The 15804-nt window shown below is 45.5% G+C and overlaps 16 protein-coding genes across 16 annotated transcripts; 8 read left to right on the top strand and 8 right to left on the bottom strand.

Moving 5' to 3' along the window:
- Positions 1-345: 345 nt before the first annotated feature.
- OGAPHI_000114 (uncharacterized protein) lies at positions 346-1137 on the top strand (the record flags this gene model as incomplete). The annotated part of the gene is made up of 1 exon (XM_046201889.1): positions 346-1137. The coding sequence occupies one exon, from the start codon at positions 346-348 to the stop codon at positions 1135-1137; it is 792 nt and encodes a 263-aa protein (XP_046065043.1).
- OGAPHI_000113 (uncharacterized protein) lies at positions 694-1422 on the bottom strand (the record flags this gene model as incomplete). The annotated part of the gene is made up of 2 exons (XM_046201878.1): positions 694-1161; positions 1417-1422. The coding sequence occupies 2 exons, from the start codon at positions 1420-1422 to the stop codon at positions 694-696; spliced, it is 474 nt and encodes a 157-aa protein (XP_046065042.1).
- Positions 1400-3214, top strand: OGAPHI_000111 (uncharacterized protein; the record flags this gene model as incomplete). The annotated part of the gene is made up of 1 exon (XM_046201856.1): positions 1400-3214. One exon carries the CDS (start codon positions 1400-1402, stop codon positions 3212-3214), a length of 1815 nt encoding a protein of 604 aa, XP_046065040.1.
- On the bottom strand, positions 2233-2589 carry OGAPHI_000112 (uncharacterized protein; the record flags this gene model as incomplete). The annotated part of the gene is made up of 1 exon (XM_046201867.1): positions 2233-2589. One exon carries the CDS (start codon positions 2587-2589, stop codon positions 2233-2235), a length of 357 nt encoding a protein of 118 aa, XP_046065041.1.
- Positions 3215-3267: 53 nt separating the features above from the next.
- On the bottom strand, positions 3268-3606 carry OGAPHI_000110 (uncharacterized protein; the record flags this gene model as incomplete). Its single annotated transcript, XM_046201845.1, has 1 exon — positions 3268-3606. The coding sequence occupies one exon, from the start codon at positions 3604-3606 to the stop codon at positions 3268-3270; it is 339 nt and encodes a 112-aa protein (XP_046065039.1).
- Positions 3607-3721: 115 nt separating this feature from the next.
- On the top strand, positions 3722-7369 carry OGAPHI_000108 (uncharacterized protein; the record flags this gene model as incomplete). Its single annotated transcript, XM_046201823.1, has 1 exon — positions 3722-7369. The coding sequence occupies one exon, from the start codon at positions 3722-3724 to the stop codon at positions 7367-7369; it is 3648 nt and encodes a 1215-aa protein (XP_046065037.1).
- On the bottom strand, positions 6262-6588 carry OGAPHI_000109 (uncharacterized protein; the record flags this gene model as incomplete). Its single annotated transcript, XM_046201834.1, has 1 exon — positions 6262-6588. One exon carries the CDS (start codon positions 6586-6588, stop codon positions 6262-6264), a length of 327 nt encoding a protein of 108 aa, XP_046065038.1.
- Position 7370: 1 nt separating the features above from the next.
- OGAPHI_000107 (uncharacterized protein) lies at positions 7371-8333 on the bottom strand (the record flags this gene model as incomplete). Its single annotated transcript, XM_046201811.1, has 1 exon — positions 7371-8333. One exon carries the CDS (start codon positions 8331-8333, stop codon positions 7371-7373), a length of 963 nt encoding a protein of 320 aa, XP_046065036.1.
- OGAPHI_000106 (uncharacterized protein) lies at positions 7458-8370 on the top strand (the record flags this gene model as incomplete). Its single annotated transcript, XM_046201800.1, has 2 exons — positions 7458-7576; positions 7893-8370. The coding sequence occupies 2 exons, from the start codon at positions 7458-7460 to the stop codon at positions 8368-8370; spliced, it is 597 nt and encodes a 198-aa protein (XP_046065035.1).
- A 122-nt stretch (positions 8371-8492) lies between these two features.
- On the top strand, positions 8493-10078 carry OGAPHI_000105 (uncharacterized protein; the record flags this gene model as incomplete). Its single annotated transcript, XM_046201789.1, has 3 exons — positions 8493-8612; positions 8680-8777; positions 8938-10078. 3 exons carry the CDS (start codon positions 8493-8495, stop codon positions 10076-10078), a joined length of 1359 nt encoding a protein of 452 aa, XP_046065034.1.
- Positions 8867-10177, bottom strand: OGAPHI_000104 (uncharacterized protein; the record flags this gene model as incomplete). The annotated part of the gene is made up of 1 exon (XM_046201778.1): positions 8867-10177. One exon carries the CDS (start codon positions 10175-10177, stop codon positions 8867-8869), a length of 1311 nt encoding a protein of 436 aa, XP_046065033.1.
- A 176-nt stretch (positions 10178-10353) lies between these two features.
- Positions 10354-12699, bottom strand: OGAPHI_000102 (uncharacterized protein; the record flags this gene model as incomplete). The annotated part of the gene is made up of 1 exon (XM_046201756.1): positions 10354-12699. The coding sequence occupies one exon, from the start codon at positions 12697-12699 to the stop codon at positions 10354-10356; it is 2346 nt and encodes a 781-aa protein (XP_046065031.1).
- OGAPHI_000103 (uncharacterized protein) lies at positions 10754-11491 on the top strand (the record flags this gene model as incomplete). The annotated part of the gene is made up of 2 exons (XM_046201767.1): positions 10754-10796; positions 11052-11491. 2 exons carry the CDS (start codon positions 10754-10756, stop codon positions 11489-11491), a joined length of 483 nt encoding a protein of 160 aa, XP_046065032.1.
- A 244-nt stretch (positions 12700-12943) lies between the features above and the next one.
- Positions 12944-13613, top strand: OGAPHI_000101 (uncharacterized protein; the record flags this gene model as incomplete). Its single annotated transcript, XM_046201745.1, has 2 exons — positions 12944-13083; positions 13289-13613. 2 exons carry the CDS (start codon positions 12944-12946, stop codon positions 13611-13613), a joined length of 465 nt encoding a protein of 154 aa, XP_046065030.1.
- OGAPHI_000100 (uncharacterized protein) lies at positions 12947-13972 on the bottom strand (the record flags this gene model as incomplete). Its single annotated transcript, XM_046201734.1, has 1 exon — positions 12947-13972. The coding sequence occupies one exon, from the start codon at positions 13970-13972 to the stop codon at positions 12947-12949; it is 1026 nt and encodes a 341-aa protein (XP_046065029.1).
- Positions 13973-14583: 611 nt separating this feature from the next.
- On the top strand, positions 14584-15582 carry OGAPHI_000099 (uncharacterized protein; the record flags this gene model as incomplete). The annotated part of the gene is made up of 1 exon (XM_046201723.1): positions 14584-15582. The coding sequence occupies one exon, from the start codon at positions 14584-14586 to the stop codon at positions 15580-15582; it is 999 nt and encodes a 332-aa protein (XP_046065028.1).
- Between the last annotated feature and the right edge of the window lie 222 nt (positions 15583-15804).

The raw sequence follows: 15804 nt of genomic DNA, 5'->3' as shown, positions 1-15804 counted from the left end.
GATCACCGATAATGGCGACCTCTGTGCACCAGACGGCTAAATAATTCGGCTCGGCAAATTCTCAATTTCGGAGGTGGTGTATCACGTGATTATTTCTAGGTCTTTGAGGTCCTACGGGACAGGATATTTTTTCCCCGTCAGAAATTGGCAGACGATTTTCCAGAGCCTCCTCGCACCAACCCTGGCCCGCCATGAAATTTTTCGCGTGGTGGCCACCGCGAACAGCGCCTGGTGGTTGGGCCGCGCAGAGACTGGGCAGTCGCCGTGGTGGTGAATTTTTCATTTCGAAAAATTTTTTAAAACTAGACCTGTATCAACAGTTAGTTAAACCAATACCTGTTCAAGATGGCTGATTTTTCTCTCACTCAGGAGGATCTGCAATTGTTGATTGCTGCCAACGCCCACTTGGGCTCCAAGAACACTAACGTTCACAACACCTCATACATTTTCAAGACCAGACCAGATGGTGTTAACATTATCAACGTTAACAAGACCTGGGAGAAGATTGTCTTGGCTGCAAGAATCATTGCTGCTATTCCAAACCCAGCTGACGTTGTTGCCGTTTCTTCGAGAATCTACGGTCAGAGAGCTGTCTTGAAGTTTGCTTCTCACACCGGTGCTACTGCCATTGCTGGTAGATTCACTCCAGGTTCGTTCACCAACTACATCACCAGATCTTTCAAAGAGCCAAGATTAATCATCGTGACAGACCCAAGAACCGATGCTCAAGCTATCAAAGAATCTTCTTACGTCAACATCCCAGTGATCGCTTTGGTCGACTGCGACTCTCCAGCTGAGTACATCGATGTTGCTATTCCATGTAACAACAAGGGAAAGCACTCCACTGGTTTGATCTGGTGGTTGCTCGCTAGAGAAGTCTTGAGACTCAGAGGTACCCTTTTGAACAGAGAAGAGCCATGGGCTGTTATGCCAGATCTGTACTTCTACAGAGACCCTGAAGAGCCAACACAGGAGGCCAAGAACGAGGAGGGTGCCGACCTTGACGAGGCTGCTGCTGAAACCGGAGAGGCTGAGTGGACTGCTGAGCCAACTAACGCTGACTGGGCTCAGTCTTCCTCTGCTGCTGATTGGGCTGCTGAGGGTGCTGAGCAGACCGAGAACACTGAGTCGTGGTGATTTTAGATACTGCTTTGTCTCTATCTGTTAGTAGAAAAATTCAAGTCAAGTAATACATACATTTGTCAATCTTGCGCCAGCAGCTGCGTAAGGGGAGTTGTAATTTTTTGGTATATTTTTTTTATATACCGTTGTTTATGCCAAGCCGCTTATCATAACTGGTGTTGTTGAGAGTTGACTATTATATCGGGTGGTGTGGTTTCCATTGTCCTGATCGTATTTGAATCTGTTTTTGTCGCGACTCAATAGACAGCACTAGCCAATGCAGAAACCAATTACCTCCATTTTCTGGCCCACAGATCTTCTCAAACCAAAACCCCTCGACAACTTGGTTGTTGTCGGTTACAAAGTGGACGAGAAGGTGGTGGTGATCGATTTTGTTCAGTACTCAAAATTCAGAAAACTCAATCTCAAGTCCAACAAGCCAAACCTGTGTTTGGAAATCATTGGCACTGTCAACTTCCACCACATGAACTATCGAATGTTCAAGTTTGACACAAAGTTTGGAAAACCCGTCATGGAACAAAACGAGAACCTGATTTTGTTCAAGCCGCCGTTGTCGAGGAAACTCGAATACTACTCGATAAAACACATTGCCGTGAACATCTTTTGGACTGAGCCTGTTCTTGACACAATTCCCGACCCAGAAAACACGTGCACGCGTCTATGTTTGCATTTCGACAGTCGACCAAAACTCACAAACCTCAAGGAAGTGATAAAGTTCATCAATCTTACCGAGTACTCAAGATATAAACTACTACACTCAGGCAGCAACAGTAGACCTCTATATTCAAAATTGCTAGGTTCACTGCTCAATTGGATAGGTTCTGTGGTGCTCGCAACATACCAGACCACCATAGTGCCCTTGTGTGGTCTCCTAATATTCATCCTCAACTACCCATTATGGCAGCATTCAGACCCAGAAAGAACCATCACTCTTAGCTCCTCGAGCTTTTTGTTCCACCAACTTAATTTTCGGCTCAAACAGTTTCAATATCTCCCGTGTCAGTTTCTCAAGCTGCGAAATTCGATGCTCGAAACAGAAGACCTCATTATCAAGGGAACGAAATTCTCGCCTGGAGCATATATCAAACTCTACAACACGCTGTGGCTAATTTTAAACGATCTGCTACTTGGAATAATAACGTCAACTTTACTATCCAAATACCACGACCAACTGCATATTGGAATCAACAGCACAATCATTGGATTTGAAAGCTTTCTGGTCAATTTGATCCATTGGTTGATGAACTCTCCAGCAGGTTTCAAACTGAATAACGAACTCGCAGAGTTTTTTGGTGAACTAATCATGTGGGTGCTTGACTTTTGGAACGAGTTTGTGCTCCAATACTTTACCAGAAACTCTTCAACTGTTCTGAAGCTTGTCACAGTGCTCACCAGATTTGGAGGGTTCAATCTTCTGATTGCCACAATCCTTGATTGTTTGAGCATAGTCACTTTCCACCTGCATTGTTTCTACTTCTCGTCTACAAGAGTCTTCAATTGGCAATCGCATATCTTACGCTCTTTGTTCAGACTGTTCTACGGCAAGAAATACAACATCCTCAGAAATAGAATAGACTCCAACAATTACGAATTTGACCAGCTTCTTTTCGGGATCATCATATTCACCCTGTTGGTGTATCTGCTACCAACCGTGGTTGCGTTCTATTTAAGTTTTGTTTCCGGAAGAATAGTCGGGATGTTGATCACCACGGCTCTGGAGTTTGTGCTTGTCACGCTCAATCACCTTCCGATAGTGGCTCTTTTGCTCAAAGCAAAGCATAAAGAACGACTTCCGGGGGGGATTGTCTTCGAATACGAATCCAACGGAAGCGATGCATTCTGCTTCAAACTAATGGCCAGACCTTTGAGCCTGAAGGAGATATTCAACAGTCATATCAAGTCGATGCTGAACTTCAACCTAATTAATTTACAAGAGTCCCAAGGATACCGTACCAAGCTGGGTCTTGCAGACGTTCTGGATCAATGGGGTCGCGTGTCTCCTATCAAAATTGCACGCAAAATCGTCTTGGGAGAGGTTTTTGGAAGCTTTGACTACAAAAAACTGTTCTAATGTATAATAACACCGAGTTCCTATCGATTAATAAGCCAATATGTACAGTAATTCTATTTCTTCTTCTTTGCGTCGGCGGGACCTTTCTGTTTGGTTGGAGCACCTTTACCTCTCTTTCTAAGCATGTTAACTCTTCTCTGTCTGTAGTCTTCCTTCTCGATCACAAGTCTAAAGTCGTCCGATTTCCATAGTTTGGCGATTTGGAACGGAGTTGGGAAGTCGGCTGGTCCATAGTAGTTGGATATAATTTGTCCTTTAAGAGGCTTTCTCAGTATGTGGGCCTCTGTTCTGAGTTGTTGTGGATTGTATGTTGTTCTGAAAATATTGCACTGCAACTTTGCCAACTGTTTGAGTTTCGGAGTCTTCGACAAAGGCACGATCCGATTCGACATGATGAACGTTTTTCCCGAAGAGACTTATTTTTTTAATTTTTCATCACCTAATTACACCCGCCACCATTACTGGTTAGAATAATTTGGCGATCAATCTTTACCGTGTTGCTGATTCATGGAACATGCTAACATCTTAGGTCAATTGACAGCCGTCACCAACGATCTTGACCAATTTGTTCCGCTGGGAGTTTTGTTTCTGTATGACCGGCCCAGCTTGGTCACATACGGTCTAACTGCTCCAGACGGGTGGTCTTGGCTGGAGCTGCCTTATCAGGGGGACGTTGAGTTGTTTCCCGGTGTATGGCTCAGTCCGTTGCTAAACGATTTGAAATATCTGAACTATAGAGGCCACTTGCGGGTCACCTACTTAACTCTTCGGTCGACTGTCACTATCTTAAGAGTGTACGTTCTTCCCCAGGACAATGAACAGAGCGACTTGATCGAGCATTTCCGCACGAATTTCGTTGGAGCTAGGCGGGTTGCCACATGGCACGAGAAACAGTACAACAAGATCATGACCAATCTGATTAGAACACTGGATTATAGCGAGTCTGCGTGGAATATCAAGTCAGATCGGGATTTCGTAGCTCATGTCAGATCACACCAAGTTTTGTTGTTTAGTTCAATGAGTCGCCAGAAACCAGCCGGATTCAACAAACTGGGCTCCTCCCTCATTCAAGAATCTATCCATTACCATATCAAGAGACTACTGAACCGAGATTCGTATACAAAGCATCAAGAGCACTCGGTGAGTAATGATCCCGAAGCGAGACTTATAAGTATCTACAGCGGCTTAAACTCACCGAAAGTTGCATACGATCGCATGGAACACGATCATAGAGAATTGATTAACGACATTCTGTTAGGGAAAATACCGGGAATGAAGAGCGAGCTGTACAACTACCAAAGACGAAGTGTTGCAAAAATGCTCGAGAAAGAACTTGTTGTGAAACCAGTTCTTGCACCTGATCTGCTTGAATTCAGCAGAAATGGCAGAACATACTATCTTAGCTTGAAGGACTTTGTGTTCACGAACAAGCCAAGTCTTTACTCGACCCCTAGAGGTGGCATCTTGGCCGAGGAAATGGGATTGGGAAAGACATGTATCTGTTTAGCACTTATATGTGTTTCCAAGTACCAGGTTTCCGAGATCCCAGACAGACAGCTCTCGTTTTCGCGAAGCAGACGTGTTCGCAGTTTGCTAGAGACCTGTGCGCGGTTCATCAATCAGAACTCGATTGAATGGAAGCAGTATTACAACGAGCTACCACAAACCTGTGTGCGAAAACTAGAGGAGAATCTCGGCAGCTTTGAGGTTTCTGAGTTCAAAATCCCCAACTACACTACTCGGTTCAATCAGCTGGCTACCATGGAAACCACTCAGCTGTATCTCTCGTCGTGCAGTCTCATTGTCGTTCCTGATAACCTGTTTCATCAATGGAAAATAGAGATACGGAAACATGTCCAGGACAATTATTTGAAGATTCTAGAGATCCATGGACAGGCTGAGCTGCCAAAAAGTGTTCATGAGATTGTCCGCTACGACATACTACTGGTCTCTCTCAACTATTTCTCCAGACAGGCAGAAAAACAGGACTCGATCTTAAGATCAGTCTACTGGAAGCGACTAATCATTGACGAAGGACACTCGATGAACTCCAAGTCCACACGGGCCGTGCTTCTTGCTAAGCAGCTGGCCGTCGAGCGCAAGTGGACAATAACAGGAACACCCACGTCGGGTCTTACAAATTTACATGTTGAGGAAAAGGAAGTAGAGTACACGGTCAAGAGGAAATTTAGTGCGCGGGACGACCTGGTCAAGCTAGGGGCCGTGGTTTCGAATTTCCTGAAAGTGAGGCCGTGGAGTGATGATAGCAAGCTTTGGTTGAATACGGTTATCAAGCCATTTGAGGGAAATAGTGTGAACGGAGACCATCAATTAAGACGGATTCTGCAGGATCTACTCGTTAGGCACTCCGAAAAAGACGTGGAGGTGGACATTAAGCTTCCAAAGCTTGTGCATCAGCCGGTTTTCCTCAAACCTTCGTTTTTCGACAAGTTGTCGATCAACCTATTTATTGCTGTCCTTGCAACCAACGCAGTCACATCCGAGAGAACAGATAAAGACTACATGTTTCACCCGTCAAACAAGACTGTTTTGCGTCGGCTGGTGAACAACTTGCAAAAAGCCACGTTCTACTGGACCGGGTTTTCTATTCAGGACATTGAGAATCTGCTAAGTATTTGCAACTATGCCAAAGAGTCCAAGAACCCAAACTACTCCGATAACGATATCAAGCTTCTAGACAACTCTGTGTACACTGCTAAGGTTGCGCTGAGCAATTCTCGCTGGCGTACAAGCTGTAGTGTTCACGAGATGAGCTACTTCATAGCCAACTTGCCCCAGATGTTCCATAAAAGCATGTCGGTTGCAAACTACGAGCACCAGCTGGACGATTTCCGCAACCCTGTTGGTGTTTACGGCTATCCGCAACTGAACTCGATCCAGAAGCTGTTTTATAAGAACAGACTGGTTAGCAATGAAGTCGATTTCCAAACGAAGCTAGACGAAACGTCCAAACAGTTTTGGATCCGGTACTGGAACTCTAACGATTCAAGAGAAATTCGGAAAAAAGCGCCAACCAGAGTCTCTAATCAGGACAGCATTGATCTCGAGAGCGTCAAGCTGATCAACAACGAGCCCAAATGGAAAGACGACTTTGATCCTGCCAAGGAGGAAAGAAAGATTCTGTCGTCGTCTCTGAAACGAAGCTCGAGACCCGCCCAGGAATACTTGATGCGGTCGCCAACCAAAAGAATCAAGTTCATTCCATCAGGAAGGTCTGTTTCTATGACTCCCGACCCGATCATTCCTGCCGGCAACTTTGCTTCCAACCTGAGACAGGCCCATATTCTTGGGACTGCTTCCGTGAAGTTGTCGTACTTGACGTCGCGTTTGCTGGAAAACCAGTTTCTGGGCATCAAATCGCTGGTGTTCTACGAGTTCGAAAACAGTGCGTACTATCTCACAGAGCTGCTCGATCTATTAGGAATGAATTATATGATGTATTCGACATACGTCAAGATTGCAGAGCGATCCAACAACCTGACGAAATTCGATCTTTGGGACACGTCCACGAAGGGCGGCATTGCGCTGGTGATGGATGTCAAGCTCGCGTCTCATGGCCTCACCATCATCTCTGCGACCAACGTGTTTTTCATCAACCCGATCTGGAACAAAACCATGGAAGCACAGGCCATCAAACGGTCGCACAGAATCGGCCAGACCAAAGAGGTGCATGTGGAGACGCTCATTCTGGATAACACCATCGAGAAAGAGATGTACCAGAAAAGAAGTCAGGATAAGGACGAGGAGGGGAAGGAACTGATTGATAATTCGGGAATGCAGGAGTATATTATGCGATTTGAGTTCTTGAAGCTGTTTGAACAGTTTGACCAGGAATATGAACCTGTGCGCTCCAAAACCACGATGAAGATGGATCTGGGAAACGAAATAGACGAGTTCGACGACGGTGTTCGGCTGCCTGGAGTGCAAAGTTCGGTCTTGCACAAAACTCGAACATGGAAGCTACCTTTGTTCACAGAACAAAGCTTGCTCAGAACCACCGAGAACGAGTCCAAGTTGAAGGACGAGATGATCGACATTTTCAAGACCGAGTTCGAAACCAGTGAAGAAAAAACGGACTCGGTCAAGCTGTTCAGTAAGCTCAAAGTCCGGAGAAGAAGTGTTCGGTTCGGATGAATTAGAACGAGCGCAGAATCAAAGATCCGTCTATGGATCCGCTCACAAGCCGTCCACTGTTGCTGTCAACATCCAAGACCGCTCCAATATGGCCGTCAAGTCTGCTCACCACACGTCGACTGGCAAATTCCCAGACATACACGTGAGCGTCGTTGGATCCACTGATAACGTACTCTTTGCCGTCCAGTTTCTTCACGATCTGGCTGCGTATCAGGAAATCCTCGTTCGACGAGCGCGACCCATCGAAAATGTACGGTCTTGCGCGTTTTCCCTTGCTCGACAATCTGGCATCATAGTATTTAATTGTATTATCCACAGATCTTGAAAGCAGATAAGAATCGTCTGGCGAAAGACTCAAAGATGTGACATTATTTGTGTGGTTGGTTTCTTCCCAGCAAAGCTCGTTGCGTTTTCTGGCGTCGTAGGCCATCACTGACGGGTTGATTCCGGCGAAGTAGAATCTGTAGTCTTTTTTGGCTATAGCACACGATAGCACAGGGTATTTGCTTGAGATTGTGTCCAGCTCGAATCTGGAGCGGAAGTCCCACAACTTGACCGCGCCATCGTCCGAACAGGTAACCAATGTGTCGCTTGACGAGTTCGAAAGGTCGTTTATGCACGACTTGTGGTGGAATGTCTTGACTTTACGGTTCTTGACAATGTCGAATATACTAGCTGTGGAGTCTGCGGACGCCACAAACAAATGGTTTTCGTTGGTTTGTGACCATCTGATACTTGTGATAGCGGACTTGGTAATATTTGTGACGTTGAACTCGAACTGGAGCTCTTCTTTGATATCCTGGGGAGACTCGGGGACCCTCCATATGCACAGGTTACGATCGACTCCACCCGATGCCAGCAAAGATCCGTCGTCATTAAACCTATTTGACAATATTGGGCCCTTGTGGCCAGTCAATCGCAGCACAAAGGGGTCTGTGTTGCCCTGGTGTACAACAAGAGACATTTATCTAGGGACAGAGAAAAAAATGGTATATATCTAATTAATCGACGCGACGAATTTTAAGAACTGGCTCGTTACGCAGCCCTGAGACGCGACGCCCCACCAGCGTAACTTTTTTATTGGGCAATTTAAAGTGTCTAGCTTTAATTATCCACTTAGAATATGCTTTCAAGAACCGTTGCCATTGCCACCAGATCCAACAGATCCATTGTGACCAGATTCTACAGCAGTGAAGGATCCACTGGGTCCACCCGTTCTGACGGATCTTCCGACGCTTTCACCGTAAGTTTTTGTGGCTAACCAGGCCAGTTGCGTGATTGTACTAACCACTAATTAGAAACGTGAAAAGGCCCAGGAAGACTACTACATCAAGAAACACCAGGCCGAGCAGATTGCAAAGTTGAAGGAGCAATTGGCCAAGCAGAAGGAGCAGCTCGATACTCTCGAGTCGTCTTTGAAGAAAGATTAGGCAGCGAAATATCTAGTACGTAACGTTACGAATACTTAGTTATATTACACAATTGAGTGTGTTCAATTTAGTTTAGTTTTGGTCTCTTGACGTTGTCCAACAAAGTGGTTTCGTCATTGACCGGGATTGGTCCCTCAGAGGCGGTGATCAATGGGGTCGAGATGTCTGCGTGGAAGTCCTTAATGATGGAGTCCACGTCGTCGATAGTCAGCGGTCTGACGTCTCCCAACTTCTTGATCTTGTTGGTGACCTCCTTGACCTGGTCATCAGACAGGTTGAGGTTCAGTTGCTCGACTCTGCTCTTGATGGCATTCCATCCCGTCAGTCTGTTGGCAAAGTGGATGTATCGGGACAGGCCGAAATCAGATGGGTTCAAGATCTCGTAGGTGGATGGGTTGGCCAAGATGGCCTTGGCATGGATACCGGCCTTGTGGGTGAAGGCGCAGAAACCGGTGATTGGGTTGTTGAACGGAATGTTCACCTGAACAGCCTCTGCAACCAGGTTCTCCAGATCTCTCAGTTTGTGCAGCTTGTACTTGGACATGACGTACTCTCTGTCTGCAGCAATCATTCTGGCCATCAGACCTCCCAACGGAGTGATACCGTTTCTCTCTCCAATACCAAGCAGAGAAACGTCAATCAGCTTGGCACCGGCCTCCAAAGCAGTGTACGCGTTGGCAATGGCGCATCCGGTGTCGTTGTGGAAATGGCACTCGATGTCGCACGAAACAACGCTCTTCAACGTCTTGACAAGCTCGTACACCTGTCTTGGGTTGGCGCATCCAACAGTGTCGGCAATACCAACTCTGTTCACACCAATCTTGTCGACGGTCTTATAAATATTGAGCAAGTCCACGATGTCGGATCTGAACGAGTCCTCGGACGAGAATCTGATCTCGATACCTTTGGACTTGACAAACTCAATCACCTCCACCGCAGATTTGGTGATGTACGACATGTCCTTACCGTGCGAGTACTGTCTCAAGAACTGAGAAGTTCCAATAACAACATCGACACCATCAACACCAGTCTCGACAGCAACTTTTGCGTCGTCCATGTGACATCTGATATGGGTCAAAATCTTGGCTTTCAGTCCCAACTTGCAAATCGCCTCGCAATCAGCCCTACTCTGTTCAGAGGCGACAGGAGAGGTCAACTCGATGTAGTCCACTCCAAAATCATCCAAAGCCTTGGCAATCTCTATTTTCTTCTCGGTGGTGAAAAAGGCGTTGGCAAATTGCTCACCTTCTCTCAAAGTAGATTCAATCAGCTGGAATGATCTCACGTTCGAAAGATAATCGCTTGGGTTTGGTCCATATGGATTCACTTGCACTTTTTTGTGCTGTTCCTCAGAAACTTTCTGGTACTGTTCTGACATCGTTAGCAATATTTAAAGCTCAAATTACTTACCTAAAGTAGACATGTCTTTAAAGATTTATAAAGATAAAAAAACTGGCCTCTTGGGTTAGTCACAAATGAAATTTTTTATCTACACGGGCTACCTGCCATTTTTGTGATAATTTTTTAAAATTGCGGTGAAAATGGTCATTCATTTTATGACAAATATTCATATCCCGTACCGTCGTCATCTCGAGCAAGATACTGCTCGTCGATCAACACCTCAATGGCTTTCTTGATATCCGCAACGGTCGGCTTGAACCGATCAACCATCTTGTAAACCTCACTAGTTAGCTGCTCGTGCTTGTAGTGCTTCCGAGCTTTCATCACCCGCACAATCGATGCCTTCAAAATACCGTGGTGTCTCATCTGGATCTCCGTGTTGGTGTCCTTCTCCTCGTTCTTCGAGTCCGTAATCTTGACTCCAAGAGCAAAATTCACCTTGATCCGCTTCGAGGTATACTCCTTCACTATCGTAAACGAAGTGTTTGGTTTCGTGATCGCGTCCTCTCCAGGAGGATTCTGGATCAAAAGCTTGTTCTTCACTAATGGCGCAATGTTGGCCTTGAACACGTCCACAGGCGCGGCCGTGGACTCAAGTAGCTCGGCCCCAGTCAATGTATCGGCCTCATTGAATGGATACAGAATAGCCAGTTGAAATAATGTAACAGTGAACGAAAATGGTGGTTTGCCAGGCTTCGATATGTTGGCCTTCAACTCCACCTTCGACCGGTTCCAAATCCAGCTCAATTGACGTCCAGGGAATTTGGATTGATAAATAGAAGCAAATTTCTCCTGCGTATTGATAAGCATTGGAGGCAAAATAATCGACTCGTTGCTCTTGTTGAAAATAGACTGCCAAGCACCAGAATCAAGAATCCGAGGCTCCAGGTCAGAAACGTACTCTTTCGGATTGGACTCCTGCATGATTGTCTCCTTGTACAAAGTGCCCAGATCTCTCGAAACTCTGATGTCATTAAACATGTTTGTAATCTTATTAGTGTATTCTTGGGTGTTGGCAGCTCTGAGCTTGCCAATGATCAATTCCTCTCTTTCTCCGTCCTCAGGACTCATGGTCGATCCCATAAGTCTCTTGGACAAGAATCTTCTGTACCAGACCTCAAAGCTCTCCTTGTCATCTATGAATTTGAATACAGTCATGAGATCGTCGACAGACATGTCTTCTGGCTTCTTTCTGAGCATCTCGTCGGCATATTTGGCAAGCAAATCCGGGGTCTTCGACTTTGACTTGTCCTTTGGTGTTGCAATTGGGTTTGTGTTGATGAAAGCTTGACATGCGCTATCCAATGCCTTCACAAATGCCTCGTTATTCTCAAAAGATTCCTTCACCACAGCCTGGAACTTTCTGTAAACTTTTAAAAGCGTCTGAATATAAGTCTTGGCATCGATCTCAAACACTGAACCCTTCTTGGCTTTTGACTTCCCATCCTCTTCGTTAGATGCAGCTTGTTCCTTTTGTTGTGCCTCGAATTCTTGTTTCAACTCCTCCACAGCGTTGAGACCTTGTTGTCTGATGTAAGCTTGGAACTGTTGAAGAAGAGGGTCGATGGTCATTGGAACTCTTTTCAACAGATGGTGCATTCTCTTGATGTCGGAGTATCTTGCCTGCTCAAGTAGAGGGGTCAATTCCTGGCGAATGACGTCAGCCTGGTTGGTGATTAAAACTTCGTTCAAACAATCGTTAAGAGGTCTTCTTGTGTGGTCATTGAGTTCCTCCAATCTTTTCAGTTCCTCTTCAATTCTTTGCTCGGCCTTCACAAGATAATTGACAACGCCGTACTCTTTGATGAAATTTTGGGACTCTTCAGCATAAAAGTTGTAGGTCTCCGTGAGGAACGATTTCTCGAAGTCATTAATATAAACAGACAAGTTCTGTTTCTTGAGGTCATTAACGTCAAATCCTAATAGCACAAATGACTTGATAGCCACACTTAAATTTCCAATAGATTCAATCTTGTTAAGTCTTTGGTCCCGAATCTGTTCCATGATTTCCGACATGAGTATTTGTAGGTTGGTATGAAACTTGTAATCTCTCCACGATAAAAGACACAGACTCAGAATGTCATAGATCTCTCTGTGGCCGTCTCCTCTTTCCTTGGTGACCCAGTATCTGTTGATATAATCAAGGACGTCATTCAATCTTGTGGAACCGATTAGATATCTTTCCCATGCACGGATGTAAAATTGGAGGAAAGACTCGCCCTCTTTCTGTTTCAGGTTCTCTAGATAGTATCTGAGATAGGTTTTCAATTTAGCATAGAGTTCTCCGCCCACCAAACGGACTGATCCGTCGCCAGGCCCCACTCCGACGCTGGAAGCGGCTGGTCTTCTGGATGAGGATGCAGTGCAGTAATCGTAAACCTTAGTATAGGTCTGTGTGTACATCATGGAATCCAAAGATGAGTTTTTCTCGTCACCAAGGATCACAAGAATGGCCGGCTCAATCTCTTTCCATGTTCGATCTAGAAATGAATTCGACATAGTTCAATGGATTTATATGCTAAGACAGGGATTAATGAATACCAAGATGATTGCGCAAACTTCCTAGAGGTACGAAAACAAGTTGTTATATATCGGTATAACTCCTTTTTATCACACCGTTTCTATAGTCCCCTTTGTTTGTTTGCCACAAATGTTTTTCTCACTTTTCAAAAAACATTCATTCGCGTGTAAAGTAGAAAAAAGGATGGAAAAAGTAGCTGCGGGTTTTTAATGCGGTATATATATGCTAAGAGAGTCTTTGATCGTTTCTGTTCACCATTTGCACCACTCTAATGATGCTAATGGTGAAGGTGATACACCAAACAACCAGGATGATGAAGAGGAAAGCGGCCAATGTGCGTTGACGATCACAGATGGAGCCAAGTAGGCTAGGACTGCTGGAGGACATTTGATTGTCTGTGCAGACCCATCTGGAATCGTAGAGCGAGTTGAAACTGAGTGCAAGGTTGGCCGATGAGAATATCACAAACAAAAGCTCGCACATGATCAGTCTCAGCTTTGCCTGAGGATCTCTTAATCCAAGTGGTTGCGATGTGAATTCGTCGTAACTGATGTAGAAAAGGTAGAGAATCGCCACCGATTGCACAACCACAGCCATTATTGAGCTGGGCTGTTGCGAAACATGGTCCGAGTTGCTCAGATGGTTGCTCAGAACAATGATTCTGGCAGCTAGTCCTAATGCAACGCATGATAGAAATAGAGTGAAGATTCTGAAAAACAGCGGGATGTACGAATTGTTCATGATGATGTCTCCGAGCCAGGGTTTCCATTCCTTCTTGTTCTCAGAGATCCAAAAGCCGGCATGCGACCGGTATTTTGTCTTGTCGTACGGTCCGGAGTTGTTCCCGTTGGACTCTCCAGAGTCCATGTACGACGACTCCGGTCCGCCATAGTAAAGTCTATTCAATTTCTCCTCACCCTTCCACTCCTGGTCCAGTTGGTAACTATCAAACACAGAGTCGCTGTTTGTCTGGCTCACTTGATTGGGCGCATAAGCATCTGTTGCTCTGAAAGTTGACAGAAATCGGCTCCAATAAGTTGGGCCCAGCGCCAGGTCTCGGTCCTTGGATCTGAACGTATCGTCTCCTCGGACAACTCCATCGAGAACGTACGCAGGTACCGGCTGGATTTTGTGTCGATAGTGCTTGGGAGTCTTTTGGAAGACATCAGGGCCCAAATGCATGCCGCTGGACAATGTTTGCGAGTTATCACCCGACCCCGAACTTGCCGGTGCTGTGTTCGAGTCAGACATCCAGATATGTATTTGCTTGTCGACTCTTTTGGTTGCGGTCTAAGATTGAACCTCGGTTGCAGCGAACTGTTAACGACTGTTCTATACGATATAGCAAAAACAGTTTCACCAATTGGGAAATTTTAACATGGGATCTGTTTCACCTTGACACCACGACAGGTTTGGTGTTGTGGGAATATACCCATTGATTTGGCGGAGTCGGAAGAGAATGGCGGTCAGCAATGGGAAGATGGGATACTGATGAGATGGCTGGTCAGCGTTTATATCAATCGGTGGTATTTTTGCGAGTCTGTCTCATATTCAAAAAACATGATATATTAAATACGTGTGAAATTTAACCCTAGGCTATCTAGATATCCCTTCACACGTGTCTATGGTAAAACAATAAATCATTCCAGAAGACCCTCCACCATCTACAGACCACATTACAACTCTACAGCGGCTACTTCCAGTAAATATACGGTAGTTGCTACGTCTGGCACATCGGGATTTAATTTTTTAGTGGTAGCAACTTTATCAATTAATTATCCATATTCTATTTATTTTGAATATCTCAGATCGTATCTTTCTATACACCGAAAGCGATCTATACACTGCCTAACCCTCGAATCATGAGTGTGCGCTTCGTTAGACCATTCTCTGTGGGTATTCGATCCCTGAAACAACGGTACCCGTTGATTGACACCCTAAGGGCGGAAACCAGAGCCCATCCAATTTACATTGTTTGTTTGCCCATCACCACCCGCAAGCTGTTTTTCTTCTGTCAGTACACGGATCTCGCGCTTCCGGACGGAAAGGAAAGCCTGGACGCCAAGGCAACTAAATGGGCCACAAGAGCATGGAACAAGCTGGAACAGTCGCAAAACCGGGTCAACAAAGCGGTGGTGGACCTGGTGCAACGACTTTTGAAAGAAATCCCCTGGACGGAGACCTGTTTCAGATCAATACCGTCCCAGAGCAAGATCACGAGATATTTAAAGAAATACCAGGAGACCGAGAAAGAGCACGAATTGGAGAAACCACAAGATCGCAAGCTCCACCCGAAGCAGCTGGCACAATTAGACATCAGCGCCGAGGATTTGGAACAGATCCCGTTGTATTATCCGTCGACTTTGCTATCAAGCGAAACCATTCACAACGAGCTCCGCAACGAGATCACTAAAGGTGCCGAGTACCACCGCAAGTACATGTTTCTGAACCTGGTGCTTCTGCCATTGACACTACCGTTTGCATTGATTCCCGTGGTGCCCAACGTTCCTGGATTCTACATGGCCTATAGAGCATACTGCCATTTCACAGCATTGAACGGTGTCAAACATCTGCGCTATTTATTGGATCCTCAGGGAGGAGAGAACCACCATCTAGAGATGATTGGGCTTGAGACGGCCCACAACTTGTTTTTGGATGCAAAGCATGTGGTTGTGCGGACCAACGTGCTCGACCACATCGAGAAAAGTAGCGACATGGAAAAACTGCTGCTAGACGAAGGCTCTATCAAGACCATCTGCGAGGCATTTGGCATCGAGGAATTCGAACAGAACTTCCATGTGGCATTGTACCAGGAGCGCAAAAGACTGGCCCAAGAGGGCCTTGAACAAAAGGACTTGTAACTATAGATCTGCAACCATTTAGCATTATAGTATGGGAGGTTAATGTAATTATATAACCCACGTGACTTTGCTGAAGGGTTTTTGCTAGAAAAGCAGCAAGGGTTTGTTGCGAGGAGATGATTTTAAGGCCAACGGGCAAATCCGGTGTGCACACGACCACGTCGACGAAGCTCGCTCAGTATAAATATAAAAAAATTCCACCATAGATTTTTTTATACCAAA

Source organism: Ogataea philodendri (genome assembly GCF_020536065.1).
Source record: "Ogataea philodendri strain CBS6075 chromosome Unknown scaffold17, whole genome shotgun sequence".
Taxonomy (NCBI): domain Eukaryota; kingdom Fungi; phylum Ascomycota; class Pichiomycetes; order Pichiales; family Pichiaceae; genus Ogataea; species Ogataea philodendri.
This window is presented reverse-complemented; position numbering and strand designations above follow the sequence as displayed.